Source organism: Leuciscus leuciscus (genome assembly GCF_965113295.1).
Source record: "Leuciscus leuciscus genome assembly, chromosome: 19".
Taxonomy (NCBI): Eukaryota; Metazoa; Chordata; class Actinopteri; order Cypriniformes; family Leuciscidae; genus Leuciscus; species Leuciscus leuciscus.
In genome coordinates this window covers 8,629,805-8,648,357 of record NC_138743.1, presented here as the reverse complement: position 1 = coordinate 8,648,357, position 18,553 = coordinate 8,629,805, and the positions used below count along the sequence as shown (strand labels likewise).

The 18,553-nt window shown below is 34.7% G+C and overlaps 1 protein-coding gene across 1 annotated transcript; it reads right to left on the bottom strand.

The window, feature by feature from the left end:
• Positions 1–3,233: 3,233 nt before the first annotated feature.
• On the bottom strand, positions 3,234–14,069 carry rfx6 (regulatory factor X, 6; the record flags this gene model as incomplete). The annotated part of the gene is given in 19 exon segments (XM_082148553.1): positions 3,234–3,726; positions 4,518–4,727; positions 5,910–6,425; positions 7,281–7,487; positions 8,007–8,129; positions 9,271–9,388; positions 9,472–9,581; positions 10,250–10,388; positions 10,492–10,651; positions 10,770–10,819; positions 11,823–11,936; positions 12,024–12,101; positions 12,105–12,161; positions 12,163–12,297; positions 12,917–12,944; positions 13,126–13,203; positions 13,322–13,383; positions 13,660–13,783; positions 13,894–14,069. Coding segments are annotated over 19 exon segments (2,664 nt in total). The 3' UTR covers positions 3,234–3,547.
• Positions 14,070–18,553: the final 4,484 nt, after the last annotated feature.

Here is an 18,553-nt window from a genome sequence, read left to right as displayed (position 1 = left end):
GTGAACCGTTCTTAAAAGAACCTTTTTTCCCCCTTAATATGAAGAACATTATAAAGAACCTTTTGTGCAATAGAAAGATTCCATGGATGGTAAAGGTTCTTCATGAGACCATATGCCAATAAATAACCTTTATTTGTTTAAGAGTGCAAGAAACCTTTTCCTGGAAAACAAGCCAAATTAAAAATGAATAAAAATACATCTTTTCAGCATTTCCTTATTTCAGGTTCACTTAAAAAATAACAGCCCTTTGTTGTTTATTAACATTTGCATTTATTCATTAAACAGATGATTAAAGCTTTTTTAAAGCAGATTAAACACAAATGTTTTAATAGAAACATTTAGTGTCAGTGAATTAAATACATCATCTTCTAAAACAGGCCAAAGTGCCCCTGAACCCTCTGTGCGGGACAATAGTGTTTCAATCTCCTTCACTACACTGCCCCTATGTGGACATACAGCACATAACATCTAATAATACTCGTACAGAAGACATCATAATGCAGAGAGTCATTAAGTAGAATACAAGAATTAGACAAAAGAGATGGAGGACCAAAATTAGTTAGCACTTCTCTCCATATGCCTAAATTAATGCAACGGAGAGCAAATTATCAGGTCGGGCTGGTTGTCACATATAGTTTTTACCCCAATTTGTAGAGTTCACTTATTGTTTTACTTTTTACTGTTTGCTGAAAATCCTGCGAATGGCAAGTCAAGTCACTTTTATTTCTATAGCTCTAAATAAAAAATAAATAAAAAAGGTTTCACAGCAACTTCACGGTAATAAACAGGAAAAAGAGATTAAATTCATATTGTTGTTCTCATTCAGTAGTGTTGAGACAGTGGCAAGAAACCAAAACTTGCGTGACAGAAATGGAGAAAAAACCTGGAGAGAAACCAAACTCAGTTGCAAGTGACAACTTAACCCATCCGGTGTGACAACACTCCCTGCTATTGGCCAAGCCTTTAAGTTGTGTCTATATAGAAAACAATTTAAATATGTATTTTACATTAAAAAAAGCAGTTTAAAAGCAATACATATCACATTGTTTTTTGATAGAGTCCAACTTCAAAGAGGTTCAACCAAAAATGAAAATTCTGTCATCAAAAGAAGACATTTTGAAGAAAAATGGGCCAAACCAAACAGTTTATGAGCCCCATTGACTTCCATAGTATTTCTTTTCCCCCATACTATGGAAGTCATTGGGGACCATAACTGTCTGGTTACAACAGGTTTGGAACAACATGAGTAAATGATGACAGAATTTTAATTTTTGGGTGAACGATCCCTTTAAGGACTGTATTACTCATTCCTTTGGCTATTGGCACTAAGTTCTCTGACAACCTGTTAACAAACCCCTCCTGGGATATCTAGTCAAAAGCCTCCTCCGCAAACGGTACACACTGATAAAGTTCCTTCATGGATGTGTTGCTACAGGTGCTGTAGGGCTTTTTCCTCTCAACCCTGCAATCTCAAGTGTTGAGGAAACACTTCTACAGCGGAGCTGATCCTGGCGATAACGTGTAAACTGTCTGAATCTGCATAGCTGTGTGCCGCCCGTCATTGAAAACACAACATTAGAGTTTGAGGGTATTTGATAGCAAACTAATTAAAAGCGTCTACTCTAAAATTAATGTCCATATTTTTATCTCTTTCTTGGCTCGGCCTGACAAAAAGTGAGCAATTTTTACACAAACTTGAATTAAAAAACCCCAAATAATCATTTTTATTTCCAGGTTTACATGCACCACTCGGTTGAGTTACACATGCAACTTGAGTTCATATGACCACCAAGTAGCATGTAGCAAACAACATAATCATTTTAGTAACAGTAGGCCCATGTATGCTTTATTTAGTAGTTCAATTGTACCCATAATATCAAATAAAATTCAGGGCTATCAAATAAATCTCCCAGAATGCTTCAATCACAGTACTGGAAATGATCTGTAGCGACCCCTGTTGGTTGAATTTAAACGTACATTTAATGTTAAATTGGATGAAATTAGCATCAAAGTAAGCCATTAGATACAAAAACTTCTCACACATATATGAAATAACACTTGTAACAGTGACAGTATCAGGTCAGTAAGATTTTCTTGAAAGAAATTAATAACTTTAATCAGTAAGGATGCATTAAATTGATCAAACATGACAGTAAAGACATTTAAAGTGATATTTCATTGAAATGCTGCTCTTTTGAAGTTTCTATTCATCAAATGAAGAATCATGTGACACTGAAGACTGGAGTAATGATGCTGAAAACAGTTATTTCACAAAATATTACAGTTTTTACTGTATTTTGATCAAATAAATGCAGCCTTGGTGAGCATAAGAGACTTCTTTCAAAAACATTAAATCTTATTGACCCCATATTTTGAAACAGTATTTAGACAAAAACATGGATGCAACGAATGATTGCTATACTCATGTGCTGAGAAAGAAGCCTACAGATGTGAATTAACATTTGAAAGCTGTTGTAAGAAGAGTGTAAAATGATTGTAAAAGCATAAGTGGTAAATATGATTGTGACCGGTCAGGTAAGCACACATTACTGCACTAACCCCATCTCTACCTCTCTCTGTCACACACACACACACAGTCATAATTACACAGGATCTGTTGATCTTTGCTCTACCGGAGCTGCATATGGAGTCTCCCTGCCTAATGCAAAGTTCTGGTTAAACATTGTCCCAAGGTTTGCGTTCTGCCTTCTGTTGTTTTTACACTAAAGCCCTGGCAATTGTTGGAGGCATTATTGACTTTGTAATTAAACTATTTTAACGTCAGGATTTTGTAATCATTACATTTCAAGCCATCTGTTCCTGTCCGAGTCTTGAAATGGATTTTCCCTTTGAGGAGATAAAGGCCAGCACAATGTGGCCAGTTTTATCATTTATCGTCACGTCTTTACACACAGACAAATGCTGAAATCCTCATCCGAGCCATGGCGAGTTTGCACCAGCAGCATACATACAAATATATTATGCAATGATATCATTTCAGCCGATCTGATTATGGATTTATTAGCGCCCATCTGCTCAAAGACTAACAAAGCTAAATTTAAAGAACCCACACCTAGAGTCGCAATGTATGAACAGCTTGTGGCCTGGTTGCCTAGTTTTAGTCAACACCTTTGTTAACCTAGTGAACAATGCAGAAATCAACTTATCCAATTTTCACAGTGATGTTTGTTGGTTTGAAGTTTATTAAATAATAAATTTCAGCCTCCAGAATAATGCAAACAAATTTTATATTTTTTATTAGTATATACAAGAATGCTAAACTAAGAACAAAGATGAATTGTGATTATATTACAGTATATACTACACAACCTTAAAGAATTTTTTTATTTATATAATTGGGTCATTACCTGTCATTTGTTAGCACAAAACCCCCCCATTTCAAATCAAACAATACAAAATAAATCAGTTAGCCTGTCTGCAATGTATTTGGCAGTGAAATATTTACTGTAAGATATACAGATGAACTAAAACATGTCTCACCTCCTGTGAGTATAATAGAGATGTAGAATTACAGATAAGGTATCAGTCAGGGTGGCCCACCAGTTGAGCCCATGAACACAGTGTTGATGGGGGGCAGGGACGACACAATTTCTCTGATCTCTGTGGTTCCCTGGAGAGGCAGCAGTGCATTCTGGGAGTGATAAGGAGCAGGTGTTCCATACATGCAGGGTGTTGAGATGGAGCAGGAATGAGCGATGCTGGATCCTGAAATAGAACAGAAATTGCATAAGACTGATATAATAGCAGATATACATCTTTATATATATATATATATATATATATATATATATATATATATATATATATATACACACACATACATACATACACACACACACTAGTTGTCACACTCCGTACAAAGCACATATTCTTGGCTAGAAAACAGCTATTGAACATAAATAAAGAATAAAGATGTAGTTTATTTGAAACACATTGAGCGAGGCAAGTTGTCTCAGTAAGAACCTGCCATTAAATAGTTCATTATATAACATTTAATTGAAAAACTTATAGAGTAAATTATGTTATGAAGCAATTAATGAAATGCAACATTTTACAACATACAATACCATTGAAAAGTTTGGGGTCAGTAAGTTTAACACTTTTTAAACACTTTTATTCAGCAAGGATGCATTAAATTGATCAAAAGTGACAGTACAGACATCAGCATATTAGAATGATTTCTGAAGGATCACGTGACACTGAAGACTGGAGTAATGATGCTGAAAATTCAGCTTTGACATCACAGAATAAATTATATTTGAAAATTATAATACTATTTCACAATATTACTGTTTTTACTGTATTTTTGATCAAATAAATGCAGCCTCTGTGAGCATAGAGACTTCTAAACTAGACTAGTACAGACCCTAAACTTTCGTGTAAAAATAAAACGTGCTAAACTTGTTGACTCCTGTTATGTCAGTGTTTTCCCAGCAGCTGTTTTAAGTGCTGAGATATAGCACCTGTGTCTCCCCTAGAAGGATTTCTGTCCTCACCTGCTGTGTGTGTGCCCATTGCAGACAGTTCAGTGTAGTAGGGTCTTGTTGTCTTCCTGCTCGTGTTGTCCAGGATGTTCAGAGGGTCGTGCACTTCGGCGTAGGCTGAAACGGAGCGAATGCTGCTCACGCTGCTGATAACTGACACATGCTGATCGATAAACGTGCCCATCCTCTGAGCGTCCACGTAACCACTGCTGTTGTAATATCCTGCTCGGGAGAAAGATGAACAATAATGTTTCAATAGGAGCATCTGCAAACAAACTCATATTTACCTTTCTGAGCAGCATAGTAACATCATTAAAATACATGATAAATCTTGTCCTCTGAGGACCTCTTTCAGTTTTGGGGCTTGTTATATGTTACAGATAAATTTGGGGGTAAAGAAAATAAGGTAAATCACTTTTTTATTTCATTGTATGTTTATTATTATTCCTGGTTACACTTTATTTTGATGGTCCCCTTTAGACATTCTGTTGACTATGTTGCACCGACTAAAGTACTAAAATATTAGCAGATATTAACCAGTCTACTAATACTCTAATGAGAGTTAGTTGACATATAGGTACAACGTTACTTGTAGTCAACAGATTGTCTAAAGTGGACCATCAAAATATAACATACATATGTATATATGTGTTTATGTGCATATATATATATATATATAAAACTTGCAAAATTACAAAAAAGGAATAGTGAAGAAAGGATAGGAAATGCTTCAATGGGTATAATATATTCTTTCCATTAATTTTAATATATTCCATCTTTTTTTTTAATAATTGCATTAATAAAAGACAAAAGAGACAACATTTGACACCACTAGACATGTCTATATGCATAAGCTAATCTTAATTTTTTTTTTTTTTTTTTTTTTTTATCTAACTACTACTGTTCAAAGGTTTGGGGTTGGTAAGATTTATTTAATGTTTTTATTTATTTATTTAAAGTCTCTTATACCCACCCACCATAGCTGCATTTATTTGATAAAAAATACAGCAATATTGTGAAATATTATTACAATTTAAAATAACTGTTCTATTCTATGTTTAAAATGTAATTTATTCCAGTAATGGAAAAGCTGAATTTTCAGGATCATTACTCCAGTCTTCAGTGTCACATGATCCTTCAGAAATCATTCTAATATGCTGATTTGCTGCTCAAGAAACATTTCATATTATTATTAATGTTGAAAACAGTTGTGCTGCTGAATGTTTTTTCAGGATTCTTTGATGAATAGAAAGCATGACTTATTTGAAAAAGTCATCCTTTGTAACTGTATAAATGTCTTTTTTTTAGCATACTGACCCCAAACTTTTAAACTGTAGTGTACAATTGTATAAATGTATAAAAGTGCACTCTTAATGGGCCAATAATAAGTTCAGCTTCTCTTACCATTGTGCCCAGAGCTGCAAACCGAACCTGCACATCCATCTCCACTGGCAGCACTTCCTCCAAAGCTGTACCCTGTGGAGTCCAGCAGCTGTACGCCCTCAGTGTCCATCGCAGGGTCACCTGTGGCTGCGTATCCGGTCGATGCAACCCTCGAGCTGTAGGGAGACCCGGTACAGCTGCTGCTGAAGCAGTCTTTAGTCAGTTGGTGTCCAGAAAAGGGTGCGTAGCGTCCGCTTTCGGTATGAGCCTGATAGGCTGATGTGGGAGTGTGAGTCTGAGCTCTGAACACAGGCTGGTAGTAAGAGGAGCTGGGGTAGGAGCCAGAACTAGCATTGTGCAGACTCTGGTACATGGTGTCGGGGAAAGTCTGGCAGGACACTTGGGGTTGTATGGGGCAGCTGCTCTGCGGCCTCACAGCCATCGGGCCCTGGTTGATCACGCTGCTACGGTTGATCATGGCTGGAGAGATCGGAGGGGTCATCAGGGGGGCGCTGTTCTGCGAGTAATCCATTTGACCTAGAACAATATTAGTAATTATATTCATATAAATTATGTTAAAATTATTTAACATTAATTATGAATGTTAAATATTGTGTACACTACCGGTCAAATTCCGGTCCAAATTTTTGAATAATTCAGGTTAAGGGTTTTTGAAAGATCTCTTATGCTCACCAAGCCTGCATTTATTTGATCAAAAATACAGTGAAACATAATAATAATTGTAAATATATTTTGAAATCGAATTTATTCCTGCGATGGCAAAGCTGAATTTTTATCATCATTATTCCAGTCCTCAGTGTCTCATGATCATTCAGTAATCATTCTAATATGCTGATTTGCTGCTTAAGAAATATTTCTTATTATTATCAATGTTGAAAATGAGAAAGATATACTTTTATTCAGCAAGGATCCATTAAATTGATCAAAAGTGATTTTTTGCCACAAAAGACTGTTTTCAACATTGATAATAATAAAAAACTATTATAAATAACTTAGCACCAATAATAATTGGTAATAAATTATCAGCAAATCAATTATTTTGAAGTTGATATCACAAAAAATGTAGCCCGCTAAAAGGTTTTAAAGCACCTTTTCCATGGTAACGCAATGTCCAATTTCAAAATGCCAAGTGTCCCGCTACCAGCACACTGACAGTTAACAGTTTAATTCCCTGCTTTCACATCCCTGTCTTTGATTTTAAAATAAATTTGCGATGTTGCGATTCATCTTGAAGCTGAAGGATTGTTTGAATAGAAAAAATACTTCTGGAATAGGCTCCTGAAACATGTGCGCTCTATAACAAATAATTTTAACAAAAAACATAAAAAATTAGCATGTCTCTAATTCGATTGAGCTGCTGTTTTTAAGTACCAGTAATAGTAAAGTTGTCCGGATCGGTACTATGGTACACGATAGTACTGGCCCCGAGCCCCTGCTGTGCAGCAGTGAGCGACAGGAAATCATGTTCTGGAGGGTTCTCGTCCTTGACAGTCGAATCATTGGACGCCACACTGGATTTATTCCGATTGGCCAAGAAGCAGGAACTTGGGGAGGCGGTGAATGTAGCTTTACTAGCATCTGTCGAAATGGAAACATCACAGATAATTGGGTTAAATTCATTTGCATATACACCACCATTCAAAGGTTTGAGGTCAGTACGATTTATCATTTTATTTTTAGGGAATAAAAGTGAGTCAAGACATTTCTAATGTTACAAAAATGTATATTTCAAATAAATGCTGCTTAAGAAATGTAAACAGATAAGAAATGGAATAATGTCTAATAATAAATGTTTCTTGAGCAGCAAATCAGCATATTAGAATGATTTTTGAAGGATCGTGTGACACTGAAAACTGGAGTAATGATGCTTAAAATTATAATTATATTCTAATAGAAAAGTTATTTTAAATTGTAATAATAATATTCACAACATTACTGTTTTACAGTATTTTTGATCAAATAAATGCAGCCTTGGTGAGCATAAGAGACTTTTTCCAAAAATATTTTCAAAAATCTTACCGACCCCAAACTTTTGAAAGGCAGTGTTCAGTAAAACAACAAACTAATAATATAAATAAAACAAAATGATTAGGGTACCTGCACTCCTCATATATTTCTCCAGTAGATTCTGAAGGTCCTGCTCTTTGTCGTTGTTGAATTGTGTTTCAATTGCTAGCAAGATGTACTCATCCAAAAGCATCCGAATGAGGTGGAACGAGCCTGTAAGTTACAGGAAACCAGAAAATGAAAATTCTGTCATCATTTACTAAGCCTCAAGTTGTTCCAAACCTGTATGAATTTCTTCCTTCTGCTGAACACAAAAGAAGATATTTTGAAGAATGATGGGCCAAACCAAACAGTTGATGAGTCCCATTGACTATAGTATTTTTCATTCCTATCAACTGTTTGGTTACCCATATTCTTCAGAATATCTTCTTTTGTGTTCAGCAGACGAAAGAAATTCCTTTAAATAGTTTTAGTAGGCTATATATTGCAAAAATCACTGCCTAAACAGTAATAGTCCAAAATAATAGGTATCCGACTGCTTCACTCATGCTGCTCATAAATTGGCTTTGCTCTCAAAAAATTGCAGTGTGCAACTACACTAGCACACTACGTACTAGTACTGTATCCCACAATGCAATGCTCTCAACTTCCCTTTCCCACGGGTTTCACTGAGCTAGTGCGGAGGTCAAATGGGTGGCCTTCCAGGTGATACTGTTTGGCTTTGTGAACACCTGTAGGGTCATCAAATGTTAGGAACACAGAGAAAGGTCATGCTCTAATCAGGGCGCACACACACGGCACAAGATAAAGGATTGTTTGTACAGGCTTTTATGGCTTATTCTCCGCAGTGGATCCCCAGCTAAAAACGGATGGTATAAATTTGACTATATACTATGATGCTCCAATTATACCTAAAGAATTTAAAGTCATCATTAAATTAAAATGGACGATTCTTGTTTTATTCAATGGAATTAATGCAGTGTTTATTATAAATGATTTATCCGTGCACATCATTATTTTTTTAATTAATGTGCCCTCGTAATCTTTAACCAAAATAACTTTCCCTCCCTCTTGCAGTGACATCTCTTCTCTGAAGACGTGTTTACTGCCCCGAGGGCGGGACAACCTGTCACTCACATGACAACATGGTAATATCAAACCGCAACCATCCAATCAATTCCCCATGTACAAATTCAAGTTTTGCCCTACACTTTTTCTAGTTTGAGAAACCGTTTCACTTGGATATAAGTCACAAAAAAACGATCGCAACTTCTATTTCATGCTGACTTTAAAATAATTTGAAAGAAACCGAATCAATGACTACAGTGTGTATGAATGCATGCTAAAGGTTTACCAAAGCTGGTAGCATTGTTTAGGGTGAGATTGTGCATCACTCGTGCTCCAAAAAAACTCCACTTCAGAAGAAAATCTTGAGCTCGCTTCTTCACCGACCGACCATTTTGCTTGCTGGGCTATAAGACAGATAATATGCAAATTCAATATTAACATTCATTGCTAGTCTGACTGCTGTTACAATGATTACAATGCAGCAAACCTTAATGACTTTCTGCTCGACCACCGAGTCCAGCCATTCAATGAAAGACTCTACAGTGGCATTTTTCCTCAGGAGGTCTTTCAGCTCTTGAAACACTGAAATGGAGTCATCTAGCAGAAAAGATAAAGAAATCATAAATATATTTTGAGGGCTTGGCATATGAGCTTTTTTTTAAGGGTCACGAATTTTATAATCTACTTTGAGGTCCACTTATTATGTTAGCAATATTTTTACATCAAAAAACATCCTAATTTAGAAGTAATAGGCTATTTTATTACATTACATTGTAGTTGAAACGAAGATGCTACAGATTGGTGTTTATCTCATTACATAGTTGAAACATTTACCAACTGTGAAACATTTATGCGTATTATATAAACTTTATTATTACAACCAAGACTTATAAAGTTTAAGTACGGATTCGCAGTAAAAGTGAACAAATGAACAATGTCTTACTGATGCGATCTGGAATCTGGAATATTACGACATGACATATGCAAATCTGTGGGCGGGGCTAAAGAGGCAATGATGTAGAAGTAGGCGTTAATCTTCAGCACAGGCGGTCTTTCGTCGCACTATTACGTCATACTGAGACTACGAAATGAGTTGTTTTGAGAGCTTGGTTTAATTTTTGGCTGTTTTTGAACTAACAAGGACGATATATTTATAGTAATGATCTCTTATATGTCAAAAGATCATGGAAGATTTGATTTCTCAATTCATGATCCCTCTAAAAAAAACATCCAAAAGTTTGACTACCAAGCCACCAGTAACTCACATTCGGAATAGAAGTCTGAATCTTGGTCATTTGTAATTGAAAGGAGTGCTTGAGAACCAATACTGTTCAGATCCACCTTATCAATATCATTCACCATAGAAGTCACAACATTCTGGTCAAAAAGTGCAGGTCTTGCAATCTGAAAAGACATGAGTACATTATAGTTGCACCAATATTTAGCCTACAAGAATATTTACAATAAACAAAAGCAAGAATTATTGATGTGTCTGTAAATCATCTACCTGTGCAAGATGTAAAAAGGAGGTCTGTCTCTTTAAGGAGGACACAAACTGTCGAGCTATCGGCAGTTTCTTGTCTGAGAGGATTTCTGGGAGATTCTCCAAGGAAGACACCATCCAGTGTTCCCAGTGCTTGGCAAAATTTCGAATATCTGCCAAAAGACTGGAGATATTTTCCTAAACTCACTCAAAAACACTTAACAGTATGAAAGTCAACATCTTTTTGAATCCACTGCATAACCAAATGTTATGTATATCACGCAGCAGTCTAAAATACAAACCTCTCTGGCATGTCCTGCATAGTGGCAGGGATGAGAACATCAGTCAGAACCTGTGAAAAAAAATTTATCCAGCCGGTGATAAGTCAAACATGATGTGACAATAATGAACTACATTAAAAAAACAAAAACAAAAATTGTGCAAAAAATTATCACATTTTCACACAATAAATATTGAAATGGTTTGTGATTATTTCACTCTTTTGTATATTATTATACACTCTTAGAAAAAATTGTTCAGTGGGGTTTTATATAGAGCTATAGGGTTCTTGACTCAATTTTAAAGAACGCTTAATGCCAAAATGGTTCTATAAGGAGAAATGTCTTGATTCAATGATTGCATAATATTTTAATGTTCAATGGGTAATTTCCTTTTTTCTAGTGATAAAGTATATTTACGAGCTGCTTAATTCATAAAACTTAAGATTCAAATTTAATAAAACATTTTTTTTTAAAATACATTTATGAAAACTATATCAATAAAATAATCCCATTATGGGAACCCCTAAAAGGTTCCACATATGAAGTGCTTGACAGAACCCTTTAAGTTTCTATATAGAACCATTTCTTCTAAGAGTGTAGCTTTAAAAATGTAACAAGATTTATTTTATTGATATTCATCTTTTAAGATTCAAAGTCTTGGTCTGGGACTATGATTCAAGAATAAAATCTAAACATAAATGGCTTGAAAAGTAGCAAAAATAAACGATTGTCATAGTGTTCTGGACACTTTTAATGTGACCATGTAAGAAAATGAATTTTTTTTAAAGACATACCCGTTCATAAGTTTGAGGTCAGTAAGCTAAATGAATACTTTTTTCAGCAAGGGTGCATTAAATTTATCAAAAGTGACAGTAAAGACATTTATAATTAGAAAAGTTTTTTATTTCGAATAAATGCTGTTCTTTTGAACATTATATTCTTTAAAGAATCTTGGAAAAAATTTACCACAGATTTCATAAAAATATTAAACAGCACATCCATTTTTAACCGACCCCAAACCTATGAACGAAACATAGTTGAAGAAACACCCAGATATGGTTCATAAACACTCACTTTGTAAAGTATAGAGTCACACACACAGAAGATGTCCACAATAACTGGATTCTCTAGCAGTGGAAGGAGATGTTCAGGCATTCCTTGCCAGAAGTGAAGCAGAAAGTTCTGGATCTGGAACAAATTTGATTGATTACAGTGAATTATTTACTAGAATCTAGATATGATGACAATAGATTCTTTAAGAGCTTAAAATTGCACCTCCTCAAAGTTGACATTAATGGCATTATCCAGAATGCACTGACAGTGAGTTTTGTACATCATAATCAATGTGTCGACCTAAACAATAAAGAGCATAGCAGAATCTGAGGTAAGTAAATTAAAATAAACAGCATTTTGGAATGGGTTTCCAATGAAATGAACAGACCTTCTCTTTTGAAACAGACTCCTGAAGCACTAAATGCTGTGCACTTGGGAATTCTGGTAAAAGAGTTCCTGTTTTAGAACTAAGAGAGTATTTCCTGGTGAATCCTCCCTGTGAAAAAATAAGAAGCAGGAATATAAGTAATTTTATATCATATTCTGCTATGTTGTTGATAGAAACAGATGACAATATTTTCAAAATATTTATATGGAATGTATGTGAAGTGTCCTATTTTGCAAGCATAAATTCTACCACAAAATACTTTTTTGAAAGAAATTAATACTTTGCATTAAATTGATCAAAAGTGACACTAAAGACATTCATAATGTAACAAAATATTTATTTATATGTTTTTCATATGAAGTTCATAAAATTATTAAACGTTTCCACAAAAATATAAGAAGCACACTGTTTTCAACATTTATAATAATAAGAAATATTTTTTTATGCACCATATCAGCATATTAGAATGATTTCTGAAGGATCGTGTGACACTGAAGACTGGAGTAATGATGCTGAAAATTCTTTGTCATCACAGTAATATATTCTATTTTAAAATATATTAAAATAGAAAACTGTTATTTTAAATTGTAATAATATTTATCAATATTACTGGGTTTTTTATCAAATAAATGCAGCCTTGGTGAGAACATTAAAAAACCATTGAAAAAATTACCGGCCCCAAACTTTAGAATGGTCCTATATATATATATATAGTAAGACTGCCCACCTCATTTTTTAGCTTGCTTCCAGAGAATCTGTGCAAAACACATAAGAGAATATAAGCATTTAAAAACCAAAATGAAAAATAACTTTGAAAAATATATAATGTGTCTCAGCATGGGCATTGTGAAATCACTCGCCTTTCATGTGTTTATTCAAAACATTCAAGGACTTATGATTGGATGCTGAATTGAAGGGATGAAGGTCAAAACTAACCGTGTCAAGCCTTTTCCTGAGTACACAGAGTGATAATACGCACTGCTCTCCTTGATTCCAATACCATAATAATGATACCTGAAAAACATTCAAAGGACAAACACTGTCAAGAGCTTTAGCTTAGGCATTTATTTATTATTAAATAGAAGTAAATCAAGTTTTCAGTCAGTGACCGGGCCAAGTGGCTCTTTCTTACTTCGAATGGCCTCTGGTTCCAAGCCTTCGTGTTGTAAGCAGAGGAAATTTCTGCCTTATGGTCTGAAATGATAACATTAGAGCTCTAACACATCGTAAGATCGATCGCCATGTACTGTAAATACAAGATCAACAGCTATTTATGTCTGATAATGTACATATTTGGCAAGCACAGCCTTTTACCAGGTATTTATCCTAAAGATGATCTAAAATACACCTAAAATGCAATTGGTTTCGGTGCAATCGGTCTCTATTTTTGAAGTCGAATATATTATAATACTTGTCACAGAGAATTATAACTGTCTATATTATAACAGAAGATATAAAAACTCCTCTTACCTTCCCAAAAGTGGCAGCACAAGCAGGATCTAACTTCTCCTTCCGACAAAAGTCTAAATAATGAGCGTAGAGGATACACCGTGGCAGGCAAACACCTTCACAAACTATGTAATTTTCCTCAAGCCTAATAGAAAAAGCAAAACGCAAGGTTATAGTAATATCATTCTTTGCTTCCACTTTTTGTAGATTATTTATAATGGCAAGCTTCATCTTCAAAAGAAGAATTGATCAGACCATTGTAAAGTAAGCTGAGTCTGTTTCTTCTTGTCCTTGATGATCTGACTGATACTTTTCTTTGGCACCGTTTGTTTGACAGAGAACGTCTTAGAATAATCCAGGTGGCCCAGGTCCTCTTCAGAGGAAATGCTTCCATTACTTTCATCAGCTTCTGCCAAATGAATAACATACATAGCCTTCAAACGGTGACGCGTGCCAAAACTATTCATAAGGTATAATTGCCAAACAAACTGGCGACAGATTGAGAATTTCTAACAGTGCATTGAAAGAAAGCATAGCAGTAGTTTAATCAAAGCGAGTTTGAAAACAATTTTCAACAAAGATGATTTCCCCACCTGATTTAATGCCAGAATCCTCCTCCTCATCAAGCCTGGCTTTGAAAAACATGTTTTTTCCGAGATTGTCTTGGTCAACAAGATTTGTCGCGTGGAGGTCATCTGCGTTTTTGCAAGCTCTCTTTGTCTGCGACGCTTGTAGTTGATGAAACGTGTCATTCTTCAAAGGACTCCCTATATTTCTTTTCATTGGCATGTTCAAGGAGAAATTGATAAAGAAAAACTGGAATGCAAAATTAAAACCACCAAGTGAAATAAAAAATAAAAATAGAGCCCCTCAAAAACGAAATTGTTAAAACATTCCAAACTCAACGCGGCCCATTCTCACGTTTGGCAAAGTGATGCATATATCCATTCCTGAAATGATACACATCTCCAAAGCATCCCAAAAAAACCAACAACATTTAAACAATTTGTCAACTATGTGTGTTGCTTTTCCTCTTTCCTCACTAGAAACAAATGCTCACAAAATAAACCTGTAGCATGATGGAAACTCTAAAAATAGCAGCTGAAATATAACAATAATCCTGTAAAAATTCATTAATCCAAGAATGGGTAAGATAACACCTTCCAGTCTTAATTAAAGCTCTGCTCTCTCTGAAATGGTGCGTCACAGAGGTGAGTGCCTTAGGGCCATTTATCTTATTTACAGAAGACTGGCAATGGATTCTGGGATTTAATGATTAACCAAGAGGGATATCATCTCCTTGATATCTGGAAATCTTGCAGCTCGCCTATAGACCCAATCAGAGTCAGCCAGCCTCCTTAATGTTACTTTTGCCTTTCGTTTACATCCATTTCACACACTATATTTTGGAACTTTTTTCGCTGGTTTCATCTGTAACAGTGAGGAGAAGATTCTGCCGGCCTTGTATAATAGGCAGAGTTTAAAACGCCATATCTGAAGCATGGAAATAAGAGGGAAATTGTAAAATGGACAAATAAACACAAAGACTGGACAATGAAAGCATATTATTAATCTAAAAGGTTTAGGTGTTGAGTTGTTGTGGGACAGTTTGACTGTAATGTCTGTATAAGTGTCCAAACTTTGTGACAACGTGCCCCGTTATATAGCAACCTTTAAAGTAAAACATTTAGAAAACAATTACGAAACAATACATAAATCAGAAACAAATGTAAAAGGTAGGATACACATTAGCAAAACTTTACAGCTTATTTTTATTTTAGTATTACTGAGATACTATTATAGTTTTTAATAAAATGTTGAATTAGTTTTTTGTTTTGTTTTACATTTTGCTATTTCATTTTAATTTTAGTTAACGTTTTAGTAAATTTGTAAAGTTAAGTAATTTTTGTCATTTGGAATACTTTTTAATGTTGCCACAAAACATATGTTTATATATATATATATATATATATATATATATATATATATATATATAAGCCTGCATTTATTTAATCAAAAATACAGAAAAAAACTGTAATATTGTGAAATTGTAATACATTTTCAAATATAATTTATTTGTGATACAAATCTGAATTTTCAGCATCATTACTCCAGTCTTCAGTGTCACATTATCCTTCAGAAATCATTCTAATATGCTAACTTACACAGTTGTGTTGCTTAATATTTTTAATAATCTGTGATACTTTTGTCAGGATTCTTCGATGAATAAAAAGTGTCTTTTTTGTTGTTGAAATAAATTAATACTTTTATTTAGCAAGGATGTGTTAAATTGATTAAAAAAGAGATAGTAAATATTTCTATTTCTATTTTAAATAAATGCTGTTCTTTTTTTTTTACCTATTGTTCATCAAATAAATCCTGAAATAAGTATCACAAGTTTAAAAAAAATTGCACAACTGTTTCCAACATTGATAATAACTGAGTATCAAATCAGCATATTAGAATGATTTCTGAAGGATCATGTGACACTGAAGACTGGAGTAATGGCTGATGAAAATTCAGCTTTGCATCACAGAAATAAATAATATTTTAAAGTATATTCAAATAGAAAACCATAATTTTAAATTGTAATAATATTTCACAATAGTACAGTTTTTTTCTGTATTTCTGAAAAACATTAAAAATAATAATGTTTCATATGCTTAACTTAATTTTTTATTTATTTCTCTTTTATTTCGTTAACTTGTTCACCCAAGAGTAGCAATGAAACTAGCTTGAAAACAAATATTTGTTTAATTGGACATGACTTAATCCAAAGGCAAATAGTTATTGAGATTCAGACAACGTACCCGAGTGACAACTAGCCCCGGTGTCCTCTAAAATGTATTTTGAATGTGTAACGTTAGGTAGGCGCTTCCTGATTGGCCCACGACTTTACAGCTTAGCGTTCCTTTTACAGCACGTGCAAAGGCCGCGAATTCTGCAGAAAACATGATGCGGGAGAAGGTAAGAGAATTTTGTCAGACACTAATGTAAAAACAACTCACTTTATAAATGCTACAGACAAAATAACCACTTTGTCTGTAGATAATACTTTATGTATTCGGTATTCATAAAAAAAAAAAAAACACCGTAGAAAACTACTTTTCAACCCAAATTCACCTGAAGTCGAAAATCTGTCATGTCGACAGTTGTATCATTCAGAAAATACTGCTTAAACGATTCATAAATGATGAACTGCCGTACTGTTTATGGATATAGTTTCTGTATTAAAATGTAAATCATAGAATCATCAAGTGTTGCATGATCGTGCAACTCATATAGCCTAACATAAATCACGCTACAATCTAATATGACTCTATTGCAGGTATTTCGGTCCATATATTAACGTTATGATTTGTATTAACGCTATTTTATTAGTGTGTTGACCTCCATCATCCCAAGCTGTGGCTGACGTGCTCAGTACTTGAACATTTACCAGGACTGCACGGTTAGATTGGATTCAGATGCCTTCGAGTCAAATGGAGAGGTAAGGCTTTGACTGAATAACCGATGCAGGGTTGCCAGGTCTGCATACCCGCCCCATTGCAAATCAATATAACTATCCGAATCACGTCCAAAACTTATCCAAACTTCTATCTAGCTCTTAAACCCGCGGACTAGAAAGGGGGGTTTTAATGGTGTTTACGACAGCTTGCATTCAGAAGCTTAAATTTGCACCTAGAAAAACAACCCGTGGGAACAGTAAAAGTAGCACGATTCCGCGGGAAATCTGCGGACTTGGCAACACTTAACCGATGATCCATGCACTTGAACATTTTCACGCAGAAGTAGTTATTTATGCAGCGTAAAATATGTTTATGTATGTATAAGATCAATGGCATGATCTAAAAAAATCCCAACATAATTATTAAAATGCTTCTAAAGGTGGTGTTAAATATAAAAAGTAGAAATGTTAACTATTAATCGAGTTAATTATAAAACTTATCGATCGTCATTAAAGGGTTAGTTCACCCAAAAATGAAAATTCTGTCAGTAATTACTCACCCTCATGTTGTTCCAACCGCGTAAGACCTTAAGACGGAACACAAATTAAGATATTTTTGATGAAATCTGAGAGCTGATAACTTCTCCGTAGGCTGCTATAGGTGGCCCAAACTTGCTGGCCCAGAAAAGTTATTAAAGAGATCGTTAATATAGTCCAAGTGACTACAGTGGCTCAATCTTAAGTATATCAAGCGACGAGAATACTTTTTGTGCGCAAAAACAAACAAAAATAACGACTTTATTCCACTATTCATTTCCTTCTCTCTGGGCCTCTAGTTGGTTCGCGTAGTGTTTTTGCGCTGCGCGTCACACACATGACCAGCGTCGGCCAATAGTGAGCCTACGTGGTGACGTGTAACACAGACACGCTGCGCAAAAACACTACGAGGCCCAGAGAGAAGGAAATGAATAGTGGAATAAAGTCGTTATTTTTGTTTGTTTTTGCGCACAAAAAGTATTCTCGTCGCTTGATATACTTAAGATTGAGCCACTGTAGTCACTTGGACTATATTAACGATCTCTTTAATAACTTTTCTGGGCCAGCAAGTTTGGGCCACCTAGCAGCCTACGGAGAAGTTATCAGCTCTCAGATTTCATCAAAAATATCTTAATTTGTGTTCCGAAGATGAACGAAGGTCTTACGCGGTTGGAACAACATGAGGGTGAGCTTATCCTTTTCACATTCAATATCCAATCATTTTTTTATACATGTATTTAGCAAACTAAACATCTGTATAAAAACAGGGAATGGCGATAAAATAATATATACATTTTTTTTTTTATAAATATAGCCTTGCAGTATAAAGATATTTCTCAAAGCACACACACACAGGCCTATTGCAATCACTTGTACAAACTGAATAATAAAACAAGTTTAAATGGGTACATTTTCTATAAATATTGTTCT